Raw genomic sequence first — 26,923 nt, forward strand, 5'->3', positions numbered from 1 at the left:
GGAAGGCCTACTTACCCGGAGACGACGCTCATATTTCAGTTCAGGTAGGATGTTTGTCATGCCAACACATTACTGCTCGGTAACTCATCTGTTGTGACCTATAAACTTATTTGTTTTATTTAGGGGTAGAAGCTGATCTTGACAGACAGTATGGTTGATTATCTCGTAACTTGACTGAATGATCTATAGTTTTGTTGTTTGATAGTCTTCTGTTTTATTTGTTAACAACACCCACAGGTGTAATTCTATTGAGTTCATTTGTTGGAACAGTGTTTAAACATCTCATTTGAATTAACTCTTAATATATCATGACTTACTTCAGCACTAAGACAACCCCTATGTGCTCTCTAAGATACAAGGCCAATATACTGCCTGCTGATCATTTAAGAAGAGCACTCTCCCTAAGGTGTCCACTCTTTTTACGAGGATTGCTGCACATAACCCATTATGTTTTGATTTACTTTCAAACTGGTTAGACCCTCTTGGCTCTTAAAGTCATATAATCCAGAGTGAAAAGAGAACTACTGCATCTGGGTTCTTATTTATTATTTTTTAACTGGGGAAGTGAACATGTTAGTCACAGTTCATGCCGAAATGCAGTAATAAGATAAGATGTAACAAAGAAGGAGCGTTAATAATTAGATATAAATATGCACAAAGGTAGAAAGAAGCAAAGGGCGAGAACATACACAGAAATGTAAATGTGAGCTCACATAATAGTTATGCATTGCAATAACTACAATAAACGATGAGAGACTGTTATACCTGTTATAATTAAACAAGGATGAAAATAAGAGGATTGAGACAAAGGGATTATACATTTTAGTTGATAGAATAACTGAGGGAAGACCTTGCATGTGGTGATTTGTACAAAGTGGAAGATGAGAACTTTTCTAAAGTTTCGAAGCACTGAGAAACATTGTATTTTGAAGGAAAATGAGTTTCACCAGCCCAGGGTAATTCACTTTTGCAAAGAGTACCAGACCTGTAAACACCACCCTCACATAGTTGTACCACATTTATGAATCCAAACCACATTCCTTTTCAATTTCTCTTTACATACATGAATTTTCAGTAGGACAGCACAAAGCTTCACACCTTCCATTTCATAACTGATAATGTCTAGCACATAATTTTTTCCAGCCCTTTCACCAAATAAAAAGTGACGTTTACAAACTAATATGTTGTAAAATTACATTCCATTCCTTACTAATAAGATGTATATATATATATATATATATATATATATATATATATATATATGGTTCCCTTTTAGAAAGTCGAAATCTCGAAAGTCATATTGTCGAGACCATATGCTAGAAATTTCAGAAGCTCGACCTTCTGAATGGGGATTGGCATACAGCACAGAATGGGAGATTTCCCTTTCTGGGCTGTAGTGCGATCTCGGAGTTAGAATAAATAAGTAGCGGGGGTGGGGGATACAGGAGGGCTTGCCCCCCTGCAGAAACATTGTTTTGTGTTTTGTTTTGTTTTTTATGTATGTTCCCTTTCAGAAGGTCGAGCTTCTGAAATTCGAGCATATGGCCTCGGCCATATGACTTTCGGGATTTCAGCGGTTTGACCTTCTAAAGGGGAACCATATATATATATATATATATATATATATATATATAGTGGATATAAAAAGTGTACACACCCATATTAAAATGCCAGGTTTTTGTGATATGAAAAACAATGAGACCACAATAACTCATTACAAGAGTTTTCCCACCTTTAATGTGACTTATAATCTGTACAATTCAATTGAAAAACAAATAAATATGTTAGGGGAAAAAATATAAAAAAACAAAAAAACGTACAATACACTGGTTGCATAAGTGTGCACACACTTAAACTAATACTTTGTTGTGTGCGCACACCCTTAAACTAATACTTTGTTGAAGCACCTTTTGATTTAATTACAGCATTCAGTCATACACCCTTAAACTAATACTTTGTTGAAGCACCTTTTGATTTAATTACAGCATTCAGTCTTCTTGGGTACACACCTGCCACCAATTAAAAGACTCTGATTAACTCCAAATAAAGTTCAGCTGTCCTCATACGATTTTCCTGACATTTACTCAGTTGCCTGATACAGCAAAAGCCATGATTCACAGAGAGCTTGCAAGGCATCAAAGGGAAAAAACATCCAGGCCCAGCTAAAATTTGCAAAACAATACATCAAATGTCCCAAAAGCATGTGGGAAAATGTGTTATGGTCTTATGAGACCATTTGGCCACAATTCCAAAAGGTACATTTGGCACAAAAGCAACACTTCGCATCACCAAACACCATCCCCATGTTGAAGCATGGTGGTGGCAGTATCATAGGTTCATGGGTTCATAGGTAGGTACTAGGCTATCTGACCAAAGGCATTTATAATCCTAGCCGGAATGTGTTGGCTTTCGCCACCCCCTTAGTTTAGTTCCCTGTGCCTCTGTCCAGCAGACCCATTGAAGTGATCCCTGGGGTAAATTTCTGTTTCCCATCCACTCGTCAAGGTTTCTCTTGAAGAGGGTTAGCGAGGAGCTCTGCCTAATGTAAATTGGAATCTTGTTCCAGAGCATGGGAAGTCTCTGGGACAGGAATCTATCTCTCCAGCATGTCCTATTTATTGTTGTGGTGAGGTTTAGATCTCTGGAGCATGTGGCTCAAGGGGATATGGTTTTCTTTAAGTGGAGCATGTCCATCAATTCTGGGTTGGACATGGCCTTGTAAGTCAGGCAGAGATCACCTCTGAGTAGGCAGTATGCAACCGAGTACAGCTGGGGTTTCTTCAGTCGAGCTGCATAGGGCATCTGCTTGAGGCCAATGATCCTCTTGGTGAGGTACTTCTGTGGTCTTTCCAGTTGTTGCATGTGTCTTGTAAGGTACATCCCAAATGGGGCATTGTATTCTATGATGGGTCTGATGAGTGATGCGTAGAGGGGCCCAATGATCTCTTTCGATCTGGATGCAAACCCTTTTGTGATTAGGTGGGCCAGATAGAAGGATTTTCTAACCACTTTGGCAATGTGATTATCAAAGGAGTGGTTACTATCTACTTGGGTCCCCAGATTCCTTATTACGTCTTTCGTATTTAGGGGGCTACCACCTATGTGATAGTTTGTGGGTACTTTGTTTTTTCCAAAGGGGATGACTATGCACTTTTTGGCATTTAGCTTGAGGCCATGGTTTTGACACCAGGTATCTGTCTCAGTGAGAGCCTTTTGGAGGATGCCTGTGTCAGTCGGAGAGTCAATTATAGCCCCTAGTTTGCAGTCATCTGCGAACTTGGTCAGCCATAGTCCTCCTGTGCTTGCCTGTACCTCTGAAAAGTATATGCCGAACAGGAGGGGTCCTTGGACTGAGCCCTGGGAAATGCCACTTGTAACCAATTTAGAGTCAGACCTAGCTCCTGCAACTCTTACCATGTGGGTTCTGTCCGTGAGCCAGTTGGCAACCCATCTCGTGACATAGGGGTTTATGTTCAGGCTGCTGAGCTTGTCTATAATACCTGAGTGGGGAATGGTGTCGAAGGCCTTTGCGAGGTCTATGTAGGCTGTGTGGACCACTTTTCCCTCATCTATAGCCTTGGTAACTGTCTCAAAGAAGTCCACCAGGTTTAGGAGGCATGATCTGCCCTTAACAAAGCCGAACTGGGTAGGGTCCAGCGTTTGGAGGTTCCCAATGTCTCTGTTAATGAGATCCATGAGGATGCGCTCCATAGCTTTGCAGACCAAGCTAGTCAGGCTTATAGGGCGATAGTTCCCGGGGTCCATTGTAGCTCCACCTTTGTGGAGCGGAATAAATGTTGCTGTGCACCACTCTGTGAGCACATAGCCTATGGAGAGGCTTAGTTTAAACAATGTGTTTAGGTGAGGGGTTAGTTCATCTTCGAGCTTGTGTAAGACACAGCCTGGGACAACGTCTGGTCCCATTGATGCTGTGTTTTTGGCTTTGGAGAGGGCTGTTTTAACATGAGTGTCTGTGATTTCAGGGGCACTACATTCTTCTGGTATAGTTATGGGCCCTTTTGGGGGTGATGGGGGGAGAAGTTTGCACTGAACCTGTCTGCCAGGATGTTGGCTATATAGGTCAGTTCAGTGTATTTTGTGCCATTCTGCACTAACTCCGAGCAGATCTGAGAATTACCACTTAGATTCTTGGCATAGCTAAAGAATGCCTTGTGGTTATCTTTGGAGTGCATGGCAATTTTTTTTTCGAAGCTAGCCTTGGATGATTTTATGAGGGAACGTAGTTTCTTACTGATACTGATCAGGGATGTCTTCCCTTCTTGGGATTTTACTCTTTTCTGTACTAGTTTCCTATTGTATAGCTTGTTTATGGCAGGGGTCCACCAGACTGGTTTCCTTTTCTTGGAGGAGTGAGTCTTGGTTTTGTTTGGGATAGAACGATCCATGCATTCTTGTAGGTGCACATAGAGTGCATTAGTAAAGGATTTTGCAGCTTGGACAGCGTTATCCTTTAGCATGGGGGCTTTGAAACTTCCCACCTCAGTCTTAAGTAACGTGAAGTTTGCTTTTGAAAAGTTTTTCATGGTAGTTTCTTTGACCAGGGGTGGTGGCAGAATGTGGATATCCAGAGTGATTAGTTTATGGTCAGATCTAACCAATGAGGGGTTGACATCCTGTGTGGAACACCGGTCGCCGATGTTGGTGATGACCAGGTCCAATATGTTGTCACCTCTGGTGGGGGGTGTTGACCAGTTGATCCAGGGTGTTTGAGTTTATAAATTCTAGGAAATGTTGGGCAAGGGAGTTTGTACTTGAGTAGTTCTCCCAGTTAATGTTTGGGTAATTGAAATCACCCAATATCAGGGAGTTTGGTAGGACCTTTGTTTCCCAGTGTTTCCAGGAATGCGGAGTAGGGGTCTTGGGACATGGTGGGTGATCTGTAGCAAGCTATAATTTGAATAGCAGTTTTACCCATTGTTAGTTGCCCGTGGATGATCTCTGAAGCATCGTGCTGTGCCACTAACCTGGAAGTGTGGGTATCCTTGATGAATATGGATACTCCCCCACCTTTTGTATTTCGGTCTGGGTTTTGTGGCCGAAATGTATGGTATGAGTTGTAGTCTGGTAGTGCTGGGGTGCTCTTTGGAGCCTTAAACCAGGTTTCTGTTACTGCAGATATATCAATCTTCTCCATACTAAGGAGTGCCTCGAGTGCATGCATTTTGAGGTTTAGACTTCTGGCATTGAGTAGCATTACCCTCAGTTTTTTATTACTTGTGCTATTTACAGCGGTGGGTTTGTCTTTTGAGCCTTGACTAAAAAAGGCACTATGAAGGTGGCTAGAGCCTTGGCCAGTATTTGAAAGCCTAAGGGTGACAGGTGCAAGCCGTCTCTAGTGAAACAGCGTAGCTTGTCGAGCATGTCATCCCAGGCTGACAGACACTGGATCCCCTTTGAATGACACCAGAAGCTTAGCCAATTGTTGAAATTAATCATTTTTTCTCTATACTGTGGTATCATTCTTGGTGAGGGCAGGATGCTACTCAGGGTCAGGGTCATACCGGCCTGGGCTACATAATCAGAGAGCTCCTCCATGTCTCTTTTCATGTAGTCCAGAGAGGTGCGGCGCAGGTCATTCACACCAACATGGACAATGACAGAGTCATATTTGTACTTGTTCTGGAGTGACCTGAGTGCTTGTGTTATGTGGCGGATCCTGGCACCTGACAGGCAGCTAACAGTAACCTTCTCCTTGTTCAGCCTAGTGAGTGGGACGTCAGTGTGCCTGACTATAGAGTTACCTATTACTAGTGTGTTGGGTATGTTATTTTGCCTTAAGGGCTGTGATTGCATGGCACATTGGTTTTGTGAAGTATGTGTTTCATGGTTTGTGTTGTGGGGGGTGGAGGTTGCTTGGATGTCTGCTTTGGAGGTCTCTGTTGCTTTTGCAGATTTTTATTTAGAGCCTCCGGGTATGTTTTTGTGTATTTATGTGTGTTTTCTGCCGGTGCTGGTTTCATAGGTCTATGTGAGACTGGTGGTGTGATGCAAGTAATTCCCTTCTCCTCTTGACTGCCTGGTCCAGTCTTGGGTTGAGAGAGCTTAGCCTCCAGTTTGGCTGTATAATTGCTTCTCTCGCATGTATTAGTGTTTGGTGGAAGGAGGAGAGGGTTGTCTGTGTACATGAGGCAATTGTAACATTGCCTCAAAATGCGCAGATTCACCAGTTGGAGCGGAGAGTACACCTGAAACTGCCCTTTGTACATGCCTGGATAGGTACAGTGAACTGTTTTACTGATTGGCTGGTAAGGTTGAATAGAGAGCCTTGTCCATCTCTACAGTAGAGGGAGGTCTAGTGCTAAGGTTTATTAATGCTTGCTATGAATTTTGAGCAAGTGCCGGTATGAGAAGTGAATGGGTTGAGTGCTTAAGTTGAAAGTTTGTCTAGTTCTAAGGGAGAAATTGAAGAGTAGACTTTGTGGAGCTGGGAATAGTTATACCCTAGCTAACCAGTGCTGCCCGGCACACAAAACTGTGCAAATGCGGGTTTTATAGCAGGGAAATTAAAGAAATATAAATTAGTCCAAAATGGCCAATAAACTACTAATTTCTGGGCTGAAACCACTCCTCCAGGGACAGATAGGTTGCTCAAAGCTCCCTCTCTCACACTGAACAGAGAAACTTCCTTCTATCCAAGTAAGGTATGGGCAAACACAGAAACTTGTAACACAGCCCTGAATTCAGCACTAACCTGAAAACTGGACTATACTAGCTTAGAAAGGCGGGAAAGCAAGTATTTTTTGTTTTTTTGTTTTTTTTTTTCTTCAGACAATAACGCAGATACAATTAAAAAAAACACTTTAAATGCACAGAAATGGCTATCACACTTTGCTATCATGCTTTGGGGTTGCTTTTCTTCAGCTGGAACTAGGGCTTTAGTCAAGGTGGAGGGGAATTATGATCAGTTCCAAATACCAGTCACTTTTGGCCCAAAACCTTTAGGCATCTGCTAGAAAGATGAAGATGAAGAGGAATTTCACCTTTCAACACAACAATGACCCCAAGCATACATTCAAATCAACAAAAGAATGGCTTTACCAGAAGAAACTTAAAGTTTTGAAATGGCCCAGCCAGAGCCCAGACTTAAATTCAACAGAAAATCTGTGGAGTGACCCAAAGAGGACTGTGCACAAGAGATGCCCTCCCAATCTGATAGATTTGGAGTGCTTTTGCAAGGAAGAGTGGGCAAATATTGCCAAGTCAAGATGTGCCATGCTGATAGACTCCTACCCAAGAAGACTAAATGCTGCAATTAAATCAAAAGGTGCTTCAACAAAGTATTATTTTAAAGGTGTACACACTTATGCAACCAGAGTATTGTATGTTTTTTATTTTTTATATTTTTTCCCTAACAGATTTGTTTGTTTTTCAATTGAATTGTACAGGTTACAGGTCACGTTAAAGGTGAGAAAAGTTTTGAAATGATTTATTTTGGTCTCATTTTTTTATATCACAAAAACCTGGCATTTTAACAGGGGTGTGTACACTTTTTATATCCACTGTATATCTGTGTGTGTGTGTGTGTGTGTGTGTGTGTATATATATATATATATATATATATATATATATATATATATATATATATATATATAAATATATATATATATATATACATATTTAAATAAATACAGAAATATCTCTTCTGTACAACCACAACCTTTCTTATTGGACTTACGATTTGTATCAGCTTTAACCCCTACTTTTTTTCACAAGGAAACATGCATGAGAACCACATATGCAATGATATTATTTTGTTCATTTACTACTTTAAGGTAATTTATTTTTAGATTTTCTATCATTTCTTCTATTAGTTCAGCAAACAAACACTTTCATTATTCTTTTTTATAATTTATTCTTTCTGTTTACTTACATAACTTTACTTCTTCATCTTCCAAGCCTTTATTTTATTTACATATTCTTATCACCCTAAATTTTTACATTTAGCTCCATACGTCCAGTCTCAAACCTTTCAAACTTTCAATGAAATCAGCGTTGAAGTCTCCTCACCTTCCTTTTCACCTTTTTCCTTTGCCAAGCTCTTTCGGAAGCAGAATAGATGAAAAATAACATAGGTTAAACCTCTTAACCCACCTTCTAAACTGTATATATAATATATATATATGGTACTTGTGTATTATCGCAAGCAGATTTGGGACATGCGGTAATTCGTCAGGTTTTAGTCAAGCTATCTCTTTTAACTGTACAATGGTTGGGTAAAGTGTTAAGTACTCTCCTGGGATATGGTTAATGGGCTTGATAGAGGAATAACAGGAAAAAAAATAAGTTATGTACTCACCATAACGTTCCATCTGAGTAGTTATACTTCATTTTTCTGCAAACTGTGGGTATACGGATCCGTATCGGATCCGAGACGGCAACTTTTTTTCTAGCATCTGCTCCAAGCTCCGAGCTCCTCCCCTTACCCACAATGCCCTACCATCTCCTATCTTTCCTCAGATCAAGTTTGCTGCAACTAAAAATATATGCAACTCAGCCCAATAAACCAATCCTGAAGACAGGATAAGGTCCGTGGTACGGAGGGAGGGAATGTTGCAGAAAAATGAAGTATAACTACTCAGATGGAACGTTATGGTGAGTACATAACTTCTTTATCTGAAGTAGTTAACTTCATTTTATCTGCAACCTGTGGGACAGAGTCCCCAGCTACTCTGATCCTGGGAGGCCCTTATGGAAGGATATTCCAGAGACAAAGGATGCTCTACCCCTCGAAATCAGATCTAATTTGTAATGGGAAATAAAGGTATGTGAATTGGCCCATGTCGCTGCTGCACAAATATCGTCCAAAGGCACCCCAGACCAAAAAGCAGCAGAAGTCGCCATGGACCTGGTAGAGTGAGCCTTAAAAATACCAAGAGGAGATAAACCTTTTGCTTTGTAGGCATGTGAAATACAAAGAGTGATCCATCTCCCAAAGAAACTTTAGAAATAGCTTTTCCCGTAAATGCTTTGGAAAAGGAAACAAACAATTTGTCAGTCTTGCGGAAAGACTTTGTTCTATGAAGATAAAAACGAAGCTGTCTATGAACATCTAACATGGGCTCAAGCTCAATGCCAAGAAATGTATAGTTATCCCCTTTGGGAAAAAACATGTATCCGTGAATTACCATATAGGTGGCAGTACACTAAACACCGAAAGTGTGATAAGAGACTTAGGGACACAGGTGGACAGTGGTCTCACCTTCGATAACCACATCACCACAACAGTCAGAAAATTCTTCTATGTGGCACATCTCATCACTAAGGGCTTTTCATCCAGAAAAAAGGAGGTCATTGTCCCACTGTACTCATCCCTCATTAGACCCATTATAGAATACAATGTCCCGTTTGGTATGTACCTCTCAAGACATCTGCAACAACTGGAAAGGCCGCAGAAATACCTCACTAAAAGAAACACAGGCCTAAAGCAGATGCCCTATGCTGACCGCCTTAAAAAACTCCAGCTATACTCTGTCACATATCATCTACTCAGAGGCGATCTCTGCTTAACATACAAGGTCATGTCAAACCCAGAGCTGTTGGACATGCTACACTTAAAGAAATCCCAATCCCCCAGAGCCACACGCTCCAGGGATCTAAACCTTATCATCACAATAAACAAAACATGCTGGAGGGATAGGTTCCTGACCCAGAGACTCCCCAGACTCTGGAATAGATTGCCCATACATGTCAAGCAGAGTGCCTCTTTGGCCCTCTTCAAAAGGAACCTTGTCGATTGGATGGGAGAAAGGAAATTCACCCCGGGGATCACGTCAGTCACCCTGCTAGACAGGGGTCCAGGGAAGTAAATAGTGTGGGAAGAAATAACCAGGGAATTGTTATGGCTAGGCTTGTATAGGCCCTAGGGCCGATAGCCTAGTACCAACCTATGAACCTATGAACCTATGAAATGGAGTGTGTATTCACCTTTATTTTGGAAGTTAGGACAGAAAACAAGCAGCTTAATGGACTGGTTTATGTTTGCTTCAGATGCCACTTTAAGTAAGAAGGAAGGAGGAGAACAGAGGGAGACCCTATCCTTATGAAAGACCAAATACAGAGGCACGGCAGACAGAGCTTGAAGCTGAGAAACTCTCCTAGCTGATGTGATGGTGACTAGGAAAGCTGTCTTCCAGGACACAAATTTCAAGTCCACCGAAGCTGCAGGTTCAAAAGGAGAAGCCACCAATGCCTGTAAAACAAAAGTAAGGTCCCAAGGAGGTACAGAATCCTTGACAGGAGGCCGTAACAGAAAAGTACCTTTAAGAAAAGCCTTACACAGCCTAGAGGAGGCTAAGGCCATGTTGTCTTCACCAACGTGAAAACTGGAAATGGCTGCCAATTGTACTTTCACTGTGGAGGAACTAGCTCCTTGCTGAACGATACCAGACAGGAAGTCCAATACCGCTGGAACAGGGGCTGTAAAGGGATATATTTTTTTCTGTAAGGCCCAAATGGAAAAGTGCTTCCATTTACTGCAATAAAGTTTCCTAGTGGAGTCTTTAAGAGAGGCCACCAGATTTGATTTTACCGGGGATGAAAGACCAGGAGTCATGGCAATTGATGGAACTGGAGCAACCAAGCTGTCAGCTTGAGACTGCCCAGATTGGGTGGATGTGTCCCCAACGGATGGGAGATTAGATCCGGGCAGGGATCCAGAACCCACGGGGGAGCTAAGAGATGAGACCAAAGGAATGGGAACCAAACCTGATGAGGCCAGAATGGGACAATGAGGATCACTTTGCACCGTAGTCGGCAAGCTTTCTGAAGAAACTTTGGAATGAGTGGTAAAGGTGGATAAACATACAGAAGCCTGGGGGGCCAAGCATGGACTAGAGCATCTCTGGGGACTTCCCCTGGTGAGGGTATCAGAGCAAAGAACTCACTGCACTTCGCGTTGGAAGGAAATGTGAAGAGATCGCAGCAAGGCTGACCCCATGCAAGGAAGATCTCCTCCGCTACTGACTGTTTCAGAGACCACTCGTAAGGCATCAGAATGGCCTGACTCAACCTGTCCGCTAAAATTTTGGAGCACCCCGGGATGAGCATTGCTATCAGAAACCGACCGGTGGAAATCGCCCATTCCCACTCTCATGGCCTCACGACATAGGGGGTAGGATCTGGTTCCTCCCTGCTTGTTGATATACCAGACAACCGACATGTTGTCTGACTGAATTGCAATCAATATGAGAGGGAGGACTGTGTGAAAGGCTTCCAAAGCTAAAAGCACTGCCCTCATCTCTAGAACATTTATGTGCAAATTGGTCTCTGACTGGGACCACATGCCTTGGACTGTCCTTTCCAGACAGTGTCTCCCCCACCCGAGTTGGGAGGCATCCGTGGTCACTGTGGTTTGGACTGGAGGTGATGCAAAGGGGCGTCCTTTTAATATCTCCGGTGAACTTAACCACCAAAGAAGAGATGTCCTGCAGACGTGACTGATCTTGATCGGAAATTCCATGGGCAGGTCTAGCCAAGACCATTGAACAGACAGAGTTATGTCCAACCCGGAATTAATGGACATGCTCCACCTCAAAAAATCCAAATCCACCAAAACCACTAGAGCAAGCGACTTAAACCTTAGCACGGATATAAATAGGACGTGCTGGAGGGATAGATTTATCACTCAGAGACTCCCTATGCTGTGGAATAAAATCCCGGTCCATGTGAGGCAGAGCACCTCGCTGACTCTGTTCAAGAGAAATCTAGACCTGTGGATGGGAGATCGTAGGTTTACCCCGGGAATCATCTCTGGGTCACTGCTGGACAGAGGCACAACAAACTAATGGGCACAGTATTTTTTCATATAAGGGGTGGCGTAAGCCACAATAATTTGGGCTAGGCTTATAAATGCCTTAGGGCAGATAGCCTAGTATAAACCTATGAACCTATGAACCTATGAACCCGCATATGAAGGTGCGCACAAGGGAGAATAGATATGGTGGCAGCCATGGAGCCCAGAGCCTGGAGAACCTCGCTTGCCTTTGAAGACTTGGAGTTCGCTATCTGAGCTATGTGGCACCTGAGGTGTAGGATCCTGTCTGGAGTTAAGAATACCTTCATCTGCAAAGTGTCTAGCTGTGCCCCAATGAAGTCTAGAACTTGTACTGGTTGCAAATGGGATTTGTGAACATTGACTGTAATTCCCAGTAGATCTGCTTACCAAATTAAATAATCTTGGGCCAGACACAATTGATGCTTGTTGGGCGCAGTGAAGAGCCAGTCGTCCAGGTATGGAAACACCTGAATACCCTGAAGCCTCAGGTGAGCCACTACAACTTCCATTACCTTGGTGAACACCCTGGAGGCTGTGGTGAGACCAAAGGGTAGGGCTCTGAACTGAAAATGACTGGCTCCCAGCCAGAAGCACATGAATCTCCTGGAGCTTCTGTGTATTTTGATGTGGTAGTAAGCATCCTGAAGGTCTAACGAGCACATCCAGTTGCACTCTCGGAGATAAGGTAGAATGGACTCTAGGGTGACCATCCAGAATTTCTGTTTGGCTACCGACAGGTTTAATGTTGACAGGTCTAGAATGGGCCTGAGGTCCCCCGTCTTTTTTGGCACCAAAAAGAACCTTGAGTAGATGCCTAATCCGGACTGATCGGGGGGGACCTGTTCGATGGCTCGTTTGAGAAGCAGCTTTGAAACCTCTAGAGCTGCGGCCTCCCTGTGAGTGGGTGGAACATCCGGAAGGTGTTTTGTAAAATTTGGAGGGGCAACGAATGGAATAGAGTAATGTTTGGATATTATCTGAAGAACCCAGCGATCTGTCGTAATGGACTCCCATGCCACTGGGTATAAGGACAATCGTCCCCTGACTGCCTCCAGTGTAGGACAGTCAGGCAACCCCTAAGGGCTGCTGACCAGGTCTATCAGAAAAGGGTTCCCTAGACCCAAAATTCCTGGGACCCCCTCTACCTCTGGGTTAGTGTCGATCCTGTCCCCCTCTGCCTCTGGGGGAATAGTTGTTCTGAGAATCCCGGGAAAACAGAGATTTTCAGAACCACATTTTCTGTCCTCTTTGATTCCTAGAAAAGAACTGCTGAGGGTTAAAGAAGCGGACTCCGATGGCAGACAAAGTCTTCCCATCCTTTTCACTCTGGACAAGTGTGTCACGTGCTGTCTTCCCAAAAAGGGAAGAACCATAGGTTCATAGTTCATAGTTCATAGTTTAGTACCAAGCTAACTGCCCTTGCAAGCCATTTTAAGCCTAGCCAATTAACCCTTGTGAGACTCAAACCCTGCACCTTGTGTTTATAAGGCAAACACCTTAGTCATTAAGCCACCCTCTCAACCCCATCATAGGGAGCATTGATAAACGACACCTTGAAAGGGTCCGCAAACTGACACAATCTGAGCCAGGCATGATGCCTCATGGCTATGCCTGTCCCAGCTGTCCTAGCTGCTCCTTCCATGGCATGGGGAAGTAGCTGCATAGATGTGTTTGAGACTGACTTCAGGGTAGACATTTTCACCAAGAACAACTGTCTGTCCTGCAGCGATAAAGACACTGGGGGTGACTCAGTGAATTCCGAAGCAAGGTCTTGCTGAAGCTGAATCACATGTGCCAAATAATTCAGCACATGGATAGAAAAAGTCGCTGAGGAGTATACGCGCTTCCCAAACCTATCCACCGACCTGGACTCCTTGTCTGGAGGGTGGACTGAGGAACTCTCCTGTGCTAGTTCCTTCTTTGTGGCCACTGCGACCAACATACCATCAACTGGGGCTCCTTCAACCAGGGTTGTCTGTCAGAAGGGGGAGATAAAACCTTGTCAGGGCATTTGGGGATGGGCTCTATGGTGTCAAGCTCCTTCCATGCCCTTGTGGTGATGAGGTCCACCAAGGGGTCTGCTGGTGGGGACACCCAGGAAGTAGATGGGCCCATGCCAAAGGCCTTCAGGAACACTGACTCATCCCCAGAAGGTTTTGGGGCTGACCAACCTCGCCTCTGGTGGAGGATCTCCATAATTTCTCCGAAGGAGAAGTATTCAGGAGGTGACCTGGGGGAACCTTCTCCTTCATCTAAGCCAGTGTCAGTAGTAAGGGACTCAGGGGAGTCCAAGTGCCTCCTTTTGCACTTGCGCTTATGGTGACCCTCTTCAGTGGGACTTTCAGAAGGGGATCTGTGAGCCGCAGGGGTTTCCTTGGGGAAATTAACCTGGGGATCTTCTGGCACAGGCTGTTCCTGAGACAGGATGAGGGGAGTCGTCACCAAATCCAGGGGGGCCTGGGTGGTATCCGAGGGGATGGACTGGGGTCTCAATCCCTGGGAGAGAACCCTCTCCACCACTTTGAAGGCCGAGGGAGAAGCCCTCCCCGGATCCAAAGCGGGGACCGGAGCTGAAGCCAAGGTAGCCTGAGGTCCGAGGAAACGGATCGGATCTGAAAAGGTCAGAGCCGAAGAATCCGTTCTCCCGGGTCTGAGTCCCTGTCCATGGCTCCAAGAGTCACTCAGATCCGAAAAAGTCAGATCCGAGGAACTCAAGGTAACAGCCGAAGTCGAGGTTGGAGGAACCATTGGTGCCAAGCTACCAACTCCGAAAAACCTCAGATCCAAGAGCCCTGAAGCTGAAGCACGGATTGGGGAAGGAGAGATGGGACAGAAAAGAGGCATGGAGGTCCCCCCTCCAGAGGGAGAAGGGCCTGGCAAGACTCCCATCTGAATTTGGGTCTGAATAAATCTCCACATCATCCTGTCCATATCCATGCCCGATAGGTTCTGAGTCGACCTTGAAGAGGCCACCGACTCGGATCTGGCTGGTCTGCGCAGTGGGGAGAAAGACCTCGGGTCCGAATGTTCCAACAGCTCTGGTGAAAAACGAGAAGACCGGAGCCATGGAGAAACAGGCCTCATGGTCTTAGATGGGAGGCTGAGAAAGAGCTCCCTGTCTGGGGACCTCTTACGATAACTGTCCTTTTTTTTTCTCCCTTTCCTCTCTGCGCCTTTCTTTTTCCTTCTCTTTTTCTTTTTCCTTTTCTTTGTCAGTCACGCTGACTGAATATTTGTCCTTAGAAGACCCATCGCCAGACGAAGAGGGAGGTTGAGTCCCTGACTGGGTGGGAGGTGGTACACTAGAGACTGAGACTGAGGCAGATTCCAACATGGCAGCGGGGAGAAGGCCTTTGGCAACTAGCTTGGCCTTATGATCCCTAAGGGCCCTAGGGTTAAAACCTGAACAGACAGCACATTGAGTGGACAAATGTGCCACTCCCAAGCAAATTACACACAGAGTGTGATCATCAGCCGGGGAGAGCTTATGGCCACACTCTGTACATTTTTTAAAAACAGGCTTTGGCTGGTCAGCCATAGTCCTGTACTCCAAGGTACAAACACTACCTCTCCAAAACCACACATACACAGGTAGGGGAAGGGCAGGCCTAACTACTACTCTATAAAAAATTTTTTATTTTTTTTTTTAAACACCGATGACCAAATGAGATACTATACAAGGGGAGGAAGGGAAGTCTTACTCAAGCACACCTAGATATCAGAAATAAATTACCACTTACTATCCCTGAGCTCAGAGCAAAGGAGACCATGATGCACACAACTGGCACGGCAAATGAGATCTGAGGGAAGATAGGAGATGGTAAGGCATTATGGGTAATGGGATGAGCTTGGAGCTTGGAGCAGATGCTAGAAAAAAAGTTGCCAGCTCGAATCCGATATGGATCCGTATACCCACAGGTTGCAGATAAAATAAAGTTAACTACTTCAGATCCCTCTTTGTGGGTAATGTCCTTTTCCGACATCAGTTACAGTGATCAAGATGCCTGCTGCTTGTCAGTGTGGTAAAGAATGACCGCTCTTTTTGGGGGAACTTTTTGGTAAATGCTACTGATACTATTCAGATTGGGAACCCAAGTTCATACAGCAAAGAAAGTATGCCAAAAGCTGAACACACAACACTTGCAGTAATGTAAACACATGACACTTTCTACATTGTGACTGTAAGCAGTATACCTTTCATTCACACTGCTAGACTACATCAAAAGTCATGCATCCCAGATTCAGATTTCACGAAAGGAAAGTCACTGATGAATATATGCAGCGACTTTTAGTCAGCAGAAATTGTGACAATGAAACTTGACTGTAAGGACTACTAAGTAACATATTGAACATGTTTTGAAAGGCAACGGTTCTCTTCTGAAGAATGTGTTCGCTTTGATGAGTCATGACATTAACTACCACTGTAAAGCTGCAGTCATGTGTCTATTTCGGCCAAGGATGCTACCTGCAAAGAGCAAAATTGTCTTTATTCCTGTTTGTATGTGTCAAAGAATGTGACCCAATACTGTTTAACACTTTACACTACCCTTCTTCCATAAACAGACATAGTTTCGAGGAAAAAATTATAAACTATGCCACCGGAAAAATCTGGTTACGATAATACGTAAGTACCAAATATATATATATACATATATATATATATATATATATATATATATATATATATATATATATTTGTCTGTCTACACATTTTATTTTATATTACAAGTTACACTTGCTTGTTACTGGGCTATATTACCAAATCGAATCGTGAGATAACTGAACACCTTAACATCGACAGGAAGTATTTATTTTATTTTTATTTATTTTTTTTATTTTACATTTGTTAACCGGGCTAGTCCAACTGGATACATGTCCATTTTCAGTGGAGGCCCGGGGAGAAAAGCTCCTCTACAGTACTACTATAGTAAGACTAAAACAAAAACTTTATCAGAAATATATCAACATATACAAATAATATCTAATAACATATTCTTTAAACCTTCTGTTAGAATTAAGAACATTTGAGTACAAATATGAGGTACAGTAAGTTGTAAACATCATAAATCCTTAGTCTTCTTTGCCAGCTGCCAGACTCTTTTAAGCCAGTTAAGCCCAAATACCCCCAAACATATCCCTAAAAGCTTTGTTTACATTTTTAAATGGAATGGGAAAACTATTGCAATACATTAATAATGGAAAAAAGCTGTATCCTAAACAGTACTAACTTTTTTTTTGTAATGTTAGTATCAAGTCCAGCTCTTTGCATCAGAACTGATTATTCTGAAAGTTCTGTTAGAAAGATAAGATTAGAACAATTTACCTGCTAAATCAACTAAGCCAGTCTTTTCTACTTTAACAAGCAAAAAGAAAAACATAATCTACTGGTTCAAATGCTCTTTTATTGCTATTTCTACTTGTAGTTTTCCATGGAGGAATAAATGTGATGGCTGGCAGATTAAATAGCTATAGTACTTGGTGTAGAGACACTGTTTCAGCTGTGGACCAGGTCTCAGGAAGCTGGGAATGGTTATTTCATTAAGTTCCTTTAGTGCATACTCATGGGACTCTGTATTCTCATGCACAAAGAAGTCCAGGACTTAATTTCCATATCACAAGAGTTTCTACACCTGTACAGTACTTTTCTCAATTATTTAGGCACGTGCTGCTTGTTGACTATGATGATAAAGCCATCTCACACAGTCTTCTTTTTTCAAACTAGTTTTTTCAGTAAATGGTGCAAATTTGTGCACATCATGTTTTTACTGAATACTAAGGAAATGTCTTGCTTTGTGTCAAATGTGTCTTTTACTCTACATCTCTCTAGACAAAATATTTAAAATTCTATATGTATTCTACTGCCTTATTTTAAATCCTGTCGGATTTTGCTGTCTACACATTTTATTTTATATTACAAGTTACACTTGCTTGCTACTGGTCTATATTACCAAATCGAAACGTGAGTAACTGAACACCTTAACATCGATACATTAAGATCGAATGGCAGAAAAAATCACTTTGCCAATCAAAACCCAAACAAACTGTCAAACCCTACAAAAGTGTGGCGGGGTGCCTCCCACCCCACCCCCCAACTAAATATACCAATTCCAAAATCGCTCTACAGTGAAGAAAAGGACAAATTCCTGACTACAGCCAACCGATTTTTTTTTACCCTGGGAAAAAAATCCCTGAAGTGGCTGTTCATAGTTTTGGTAGTTCGATCTTAATGTGTCGATGTTTAGGTGTTTGGTTATTTCACTTTTCGATTTGATAATATAGACTCCTTATTAATGGTCAGTTTTTCATTGATAATCGATATAAAAAGTGAAATTTTTCTCCTTTGCTTTAACCATATTACAGAAATGTCCACTTAAGTTGAATAAGCTTCCTGTGACTTCGTGTATTTTTTAGAGTCATTGTTTAGTTAAAATTATCAGTCATAATTTACTTTGTTGCTGTCTTGTATTTCTGTGTCTTGCATTATGCTAACATATAAGTAGGATGTGTAATGCACTATCAGGTTGTTTCTAAGGTTGCTTATGTTGTAATACTTTCACAGAATGATTATTCTTTCTCTCTCTGTCTCCCTCTCTCTATCATAGAATAACGCTTTCATCCTTCTTAACCAAAGGTACTTTCGTAGGGGCTCAGCTTTAAAGCAGGGATAATTACAAAGCTGTCAGTAAGCAACAAACTTAATATTATATATTTGATAGCAGAATGAAGGCATCCTACGTAGTCTGCCATTTAAAAGTTAGTATTCAAAGCTCCTTTCTCCATTCAACCTCCCCTTTCTCAGCCAATCTCGTTTCTTCTTGAATGGCTGGCAGTTTAGCCCAGAGGATGAAGACATCATCTGCAAGTCAGCTTCGTCCTGTAGTTTTGGGATTGATTAATTCTGTCTCGATTTGCTTGTTGTATGTCAGTTAATACATTTCTTTAGGGTTCCCCTTCAAAAGAGGTATTTGCCTAGTGGATTTAATTAAGTAACATATAAATAATGTAAAAAAAAACACAATGACGTCTCCAGAGTCCCACTTTCCTAACCAAATTAATGTCTGTTAGTATTACAACCTTTGGTCTTCCCTGAAAAGTCTATTTCTAGTGAGACTATATCACTACACAAATCAACAAAATTAAATAAAATTATTTATTTATGTTTTTTATCCTGCCATGGATTCTTCTGGTTTTATGGTTTGTGGCAGTTAAATTTTTGTTATTGGTCTTTACTGCCACTTGCTGTGTTTGTTTGGATTATTTGTCTTAAAACTGCAGAACAACTCAGCCCATAGATTTTTCCATTTCAGGCTCAATTCCAAGTTCTTGCTCGAATTTGGTTTCACACATCTAACTCTTTCAATCTACAAGAATTATTCTTAGCATGAGTCTTTATTTAGCCTATCAGGTAAAAGCAAGGCTGATTTTTTTCTCAGGTGAGCTGTACCAGTTTTAAAACAGTTTAATTCTTAAACTAGCAGTAAGTGTAGCTGAGGCTTTTTTCATTTCACTTTATCACTATTTACAGTCTCCACATTCCTGTATAGTAAATTATTCAGTTGCTCTACAAATACTGGAGTCCATAGCACTTGTAGAGTATTATCTCAAAGCCAGAGACTCAGGCATCTTTTAGTTTGGGTAGGCTGCTGGTCTCTTCATGCTTGAACTCAAATATCCGTTCAGGCAAACAGCTGCCACAACTTACCCAAAGGCATTATTCAAGTTCAAGTTAGGTAAGTGCAGCAAGCACAGAGAGGGAGTGAGAGAGGGTGTAGATTATGGCATTAGTCAGGAAGGGAGTTTTAAGTTTAGTGACCATCCTCATAGGTGCAGACATCCTGACATCTTGGAAATCTATTTTTTGCCCTCAATGCACTGCAAGGACAGGCACATTGCTAAGTTTAGTTCACCCTGATCTGTGTTGTCAGATCACAGTTCCACTCACGTAGAATAGTAGTCAGAAATGCTGTTAAGTTTGATACTCATCAGTTAAAAATGCTGGTTTGCAATGACCCTTTTGTTATGCAGTCTGTAAAAAGTGGTTACAAAATTGTAAAGGAGTAACTGAAATAATAAAAAAAGTAGACTTTTGTAACGTTCAAGTCCTGTCTTCCTCCAACATTGAGTCATTCAACATGAGCCATTCAGAATATCATGTTTCCTGATTTGCAAAGTTAGGTTCAGTACTAAAACTACTCTCTGTAACTAACATACTTCATCTTCAAACTACAAAGGGCTGAATGGGTTTATGGTCTGAAAGGAGGGAAAGAATGCGGCAGTAAATAACAGTACACAGTAAAAAAGATGTCAGTTTCAGCCTAAATAACTTATGATCCCAACTGCTGTAAGATAACAGAACAAAATAAAATTTTAAAAAACTGCATATACTTTACTATGCATGATTTCCTTTGCAAGAAACTTTCAAATGTGATATGTAAAATTATGTCATTGCAAGGAAAAAATCAGAAGAAAGTATCATGACATTCCATTCAGCCCCAACATGGCGTGTACTAAGGATATTGGCTTGGAGAGAAATTCCACAGTGGGGAAGAAACCAAGTCATGCTTCTTTTTTTATTTTTTTAGTTAGTAGACATACTGGGATCATTTGCATGCTTATTAGTTTATAGTATTTGCATTGCCCTTGCCTTCTCAGTCATTTTTTTTATTAAACACCTTTACTGAATTAACACTTGTGAATTTGATCTTTGATCTCCAGTGATAAACTCTTTTACGTTGCCGCTTGTGTTAGCTTTGTTGTTTTTCTTGTTTCACTATCTTGCTTGTGGTTCATTACTCATAACAGTGTCATTCAGTCCTAATCTCACCCCTGTACATGTAGCATACTGGGGATTTAAAGTCTTTGCATAAAACTATATACTTGGCAGCCTTGGTTATCAATGACATTGTGGCAAAGTTCCTGGACAGAGGGGGAAGGCACATCCTTCTCTTCTATTCAGATGTCAGGACCCTAAATATGTGGACAACCCTGAGATGATGGGGGGGGTGGTCATCAGAAGTATAGATGGGATTCCAGCATGTTTGTAGGATGGTGGAGCAATTCTCCTAGGTGGTCCCACCATTGTTGGACACCTTCAGGAGCGTAGTTAATTATCTATGAAACCCCCCAAGTACTGTGTCCAGATGAACCAAATCTTTCTTTCCATGAATGACTATTCCTTATTAAAATGGATCTCTAACTGTGATATTATTGTCCCTACTACAGCCTTGAAGATGAATCCTGGACCTCAGGTGCCTGACATCCAACCACCATACAGTGAATCCAGGTCACTGGATAGGTTTGAGAAGTGTTTTGCATCTTCCATGTTTTCTTTGAGGACGTTGCTCTAACTTACACAAATGCAGTATTTTCAGAGAGTCATTTCAGTGGAAAACACCACTTGCTAGCAAGCCTAGCTGACGGTTCCCTTAAGGATACTCTTAAGAAGCAGGCACTCATCTTTTTGATTATAGACAACTTTACTGTCCAGGTATCATATGCCAATGGATGGAGTTACCAGGATAGCAAAATCTGTACTTTTGTCTCCATCTTACCCCTTTCATGAGGCTATCAACAAGGCCTTCACAAATAGCCTCCTTCAAGGAATCCTTATTCAATCCTGATATAGATAAGTCTGGAAAATCCCTGAAAGAGAAGAGGCATACCCTCTAATGGGATGCAGTGAGTCACTGACCATGTTTTTGTAAAAACCTGCAGGCAGTAACAAGGCCCTACTGTTATTCATCCTGATTCTACTACCTGGGCTTAGCATGGTCACTAGCCCAGACGCAGAGTATCAGTATTTACTTGGCAGTCATAGACATTCCCAGACATTCATCAACAATTCTAACTCCAAGCCTGGCTACAATCCAGACAGAGGTCTCCAAGATGTGTTCCTTTTATGGCTCAACATGGTTGACATTACCACTGAGGTATGGATGGCAAACACCACAGTAAACAGCTATTGACTTAAATTATCTTCCCTTCTCCTTCCTTATTGCTAACCTTCCCAGATATCCCCTTAAAACATCCAGGAAAGGAAAGAGATAAAAGTTCCTTAAGAAAAGATTAATTCAAAGAAACAACAAGACCATCAGGAATTTGTATACTATTTTGAATTATTTGTATTTCCAAAAAGACCTGGGACCTAAGATTCATTCATAACTTGACTGGACTCAACAACTTTAATGCAAAAAAAGAGTACTTTGAAATAGTAGTCCTTCATTCTGTCTTCCCAATGCTACTCTGAAGAGGTTGTATGGTTTCTTAATAGGTTCACAGGTTCATAGGAGATGACTAGACTAATGGTTTAAGAGCCCTTACAAGCCTAGCCAATATAACCTGATTTTACCCAGTATATGACCCATAGATTTTAAAGATGCTTCTTGTACATTAATATTCAGGAAGAGTCAAGAAGATTCTGATGCTTCTAGATAACAGTTAGTCATTATCAATTTCACACATTTCACGTCAGTTGCATTTCAGGTGCAAGGGCCTTTGCAAAGTGTATTTTAGTAGTAACCACCCATATGCACTCACATGACACAAACTGTTTCCTGATTTGGTCAACGGTGTCATAGTCACTCTCACGGAAAGGGCAGATGGTCTCTTCATACAAATGTCTCATTTTACAGGTTTCACTCTTTTGGGATTACTGTAATCCCTTTAAAACCCTCATCTCACATTGTTGAAAATATTGATATATTCAGATTGTTGCCTGGATACCAAGCTATGCTGACCTTGCTTACCACTAGAAAGCGTTCCAGACATCCTGCTGGTATCCATGATCCTATAACCATGACATTTCCATCAGTCAGCCTTAGTCTCAGTCAGGTAAGGTTGAAGGTAGATTCAGTTCTGATGGTGTCCTCTGCCAGGATCACAATAGGGTCTTACAGTGTACCTTGAGGGTGGATTAGTCAATGAAAAATGATCATTTAGAGGTTTTATTCAGAATTTCAGTGACCTTCAGAAGATATCATAAATGATTCCCACCAATCACCGGGTGGGCAAATAATTTGTTCTACTATCTCCTTCAGTAATGCTGTGTACAGAAAAATCCTCTCTGTGTAGGGAAGGCCTGGCCCACACAGTGTAGGGAATGTGGTCTAGTTTGGAAACTGATGCTCCACATCATTGTTCTAAAGCTAGGAACAGTCCTGCTTTCCCACAGGAATACATTTCACAAGGCCATATTTCCATTCATTTTGGCAACAACCAATATGGCAATAAGCAGAGGGGGACCCGTAAGAGTTTGCGAGAGAATCTTCAAGAATAATTGACCATTTGCTATCTGCTGCCCACATTCCCAGGGACACCATCTTAGAAGATATACTCTGATGCTGCACAAGCAGTCCTTCCATCTTTTGATGACCAAAAAGAATTTTCAAAATATGGTGACATTCAGTCTATAAATGTTTTGCCTCCCCCTAACAATGCAAAGTGTTACAAGTATTTTATCTACCACCAGCATGTCTGGGTATCCTCAGAAACCATGGTACAATGTTTTGCTGCATGCCTTTTTCCCATGTTGTCTAATAATGGAATTCACTGAAGACCAAGTTGTAAGAGGTAAAGGTTATTCTAATGGCTCCTTACTGGCCCAAACAGATCTGGCTTCTCATGCCTCATCAATTATTTTCCTAGTCACTCCATTTCATCCACCCATTCGTAAGGGCCTCTTGACTCACCTTTCTCAGAGACTCAATACAGTAGCCATATTGTCAGATTAAGAGAATACATTCTCAGTTTCCTCATTCACATTTGGAGACTTTTCAGGCAGAGTGGCATCTGTAGCTGTCATTTCTTATTCACATGTTTCCATGTAAAATGCAACCAATGACACATGGAAAAGATATTCTGTTAGGGCTTCTCCCAATATTTCTGTAATAGATTTCAAAGTTCTTTGATAGTGGCTTTAGCTATTCAGCCATCAGCAAGGTCTATTTGGTGATTATTTAATTCATGTGATTCAAACCTTCAGGTGCTTTCCTTATCTCAGAGCATGTAAGGCCTTTTTCTTGGAAAAATTGCTTAGGAATTCTGCCCCCAATGGAATATTTAGTTTATTTTAAAAAAGCTCACTAAAGATCTTTTTTTAGTAACCTATGATTTTTGTAGCTGTAAATTCTGCAATGTTAATCTTGAAGTTACAAGATTTAATTCTGATTCTGTAATGTTAATCTTGAAGTGATAAGCCTTAACTCTGAACCCACCTTAAAACACCATTTACCAATGTAAAAGCTGTCCGGAGCTGACTGATAAACTGCCAAATCTCACTGCTTCACTCTTTAGTCCTTTTTTCAAAATAAAAGTCCCAGTGAACTTCCTGCAGTTTATTTAGTAATATTTATTGTAATGAGCAGCTATATTACAATGTTAAGCAAGGTGTTTCTTTACAATGTTGAATTATAGCAAATTTTACAAGCATAGATAGTCATATAACTCAAGCTGTCTTGAGGTGTACTCAAACAAAAATCCAAATGAAAACTGAACCAAGACTGAACTGAACTTCTGTAGCTTGAAGACTCAAACTGAAATTTTGTAACTGAACTACTGTCTGAAAAGTATCTGTTTTATACCATAATTCACTATAAAATTCCTCTGCTGGTTTCATATTCCTCTTCAACCTTGGCTCCCAGCTGTGACCCATCTAAATGAGATTTATTATTTCAGCTGCCTAATCTGTTAATGTCTCCTGTCTGTCTCTTTCTCTGTAGGTCATTCTGTCACACAACAAAATGTTCTATTGAGATTCTGTGAGTTCTCCACATCTTGTCCTTATTGGTGTTTTGGCCTAAAAGTTGTTAACTTTCTACTCAAAGTGCATTTACTGAAGTCACTTGTAAAATGTAAATTATACAATGACCAGCCTAAAATATTCAAAACGAGCATGCTGATTGGCCAGCCCAGCCAGCGTGCCCGCTGTAAATCAGAGAGTATACTAATGGGAAAAAATCCGGTTGCGCAGACTTTTTCCCATTTTGTATATCTCGCATTTTTTTTTACTTTTACATTTTTTTTTTACTATAAAAAGAAACCAGAAGACTTAAACCAACAGAGGAAGATGGCACAGACAAAAATAAAAGGATAAACGGGAAATAAAACACAGTGCAGCAACCAGGGCAAACAGCATAAAAACAAAGTGGCTCAGTAAAAAATTCTATTTAATAAAACAGAATTGTAAAGGGATAAGCGCTTTCACATATCATGCTTCATCAGATTCTAACAAACAAAAAACAAAACAATCTATTTAAAATAGGACAACCAATCACAAAATCAAACAATTAATGATGCAATGGTCTAGAGTTCAAAGCAGGTTTTAAAGGTATAGTATACTTTAGACCAGGTAACCTATGAGCCTGGATTGTTGCTATCCATTGCATTTCTAATAACTCTGTTTTGTTGACGATATCCCCCCCTCTAGCAGAATCACTAACAATGCCAATAACAGTAAACTTAAAAGAATGACCCGCATTGTCTCTAATGTGTTTATACAAAGCATTCAAACAACTCATTCTTCTAATATCACCCAGGTGCTGCAACACTCGGTCTTTCAATCTCTGAGTTGTTAACAATAACACTATATTTATGCCAGGTAGACTCTGGTAAACTGTATTTATGAAAGACTTGTCCTTACAAACTCCTTCTGAAATCCCTGAAGAGAGATTTTTTTCTGTAATTACTTTATTATAAATTTATTTTTATATTCTCCAAAAAAGTAACTATAATTATTAATACTACAACAATTAATATAATAGCTATGAAATAATTTTTTAATACTTGGTAAATAAACTTGCAATTTAATTTTGACCACTATGTGTCACTTAGAAATCTACTGGATTTAAACATCTAAAACTCACTTGACTGGGCAATTATAACTGGTATTACATATTCTATGCAACAATATCCATGACAATTTGGTGGTAGGCATCTATAAACTCCCTTTCTACACAAATATCAACAACAACAACAACAATAGCACCATGATAGAACAAGTAAACCACACAAAATTACTGGGTGTCTTCACAGATGACCAGTCAAAATTGAACAACCATGTATCACACATTGTTAAAAAAGTCATCAAAAATTAGGTATACTATACAGAGTAACAACCTTCCTCACTGACACAGCCATGAGATTTATGGTCACTTCTTTCTTACTGCCACCTCTCCTCTGTGCTGCCACAATCTTCACTAAACTTTATAACTCACAAATATCCAAACTGTGTGTGTGTGTGTGTGTGTGTGTGTGTGTGTGTGTGTGTGTGTGTGTGTGTGTGTGTGAGTGTGTGTGTGTAAGTACTTAACAACATATATATGTATAATTTAGATGTAAAATGCTTCCTCCAACAACAATTATATGTCTTGCAGAAACTATTAAATATTAGTTGGTGAATCTATTTTCCATTAAAAAAAAATATATATATATATATATATATATATATATATATATATATATATATATTAATACTAAAATAAATACAAAACAATTTAACAGATAGCCCACTTTCTAACAGCAATAATGCTCTCCAGGGTGGGTGTTATATGGGAAGCAACAGACCATCAAGGGTGGAGAAGAACACCCCCCCCCACAGTCAATTATTTCAACAATAGTACAAACCTTGTCAAGCATTATTACCTGCTTATCCCAACAGATATGAATTATATTTACCAAATTATCCCAACAGATTTAAATTATATTTTCAAAGTAAGAGTTCTAAACATGAGTGTATTGAATATTTAAAATTATCCCATCCATATGGAACATACAGGCTGGACAGTTTTAAAATGTGCCCCACTAATGATGATGCCTTTCTTCCCTCCCTCTCTCTCTCTCTCTCTCTCTCTCTCTCTCTCTCTATATATATATATATATATATATATATATATATATATATATATGACTATTTTAAGGATTCTTAACTCTGTTGCTCCTCTGTAGCCCCCCCCCCCAGATTATTTTTTCTTCTCCCTTTTCAGTTGATTTGCTCTTTCTTTCTTTCTTTCTCCATATTTCTTTGTTACTAACATCCAGGCAGTGTAATGAATAACTTAACTTTACCCAAATAAATGGGTTTTGCTGGCTATGTCCCCAAGTTTCTGTTTTCACATTAGGAAAGCTTTAATCAAT

The 26,923-nt window shown here is 40.8% G+C and overlaps 1 protein-coding gene across 1 annotated transcript in view; it reads left to right on the top strand.

Annotated features, from left to right (window-relative positions):
- The window catches only part of LOC122799793 (kazal-type serine protease inhibitor domain-containing protein 1-like), a 213,349-nt gene that overhangs the window by 74,333 nt on the left and 112,093 nt on the right, over positions 1–26,923 (top strand). Inside the window, exon 2 of the mRNA XM_044069091.1 lies at positions 1–44. This exon is cut by the window's left edge and continues 117 nt beyond it. Coding sequence (XP_043925026.1) covers positions 1–44 — 44 coding nt within the window. The remainder of the gene's footprint in view (positions 45–26,923) is intronic.

The sequence above is a fragment of the Protopterus annectens genome, chromosome 4.part0, assembly GCF_019279795.1.
Source record: "Protopterus annectens isolate FY-2018-M chromosome 4.part0, PAN1.0, whole genome shotgun sequence".
In the NCBI taxonomy this organism is placed as follows: Eukaryota; Metazoa; Chordata; order Ceratodontiformes; family Protopteridae; genus Protopterus; species Protopterus annectens.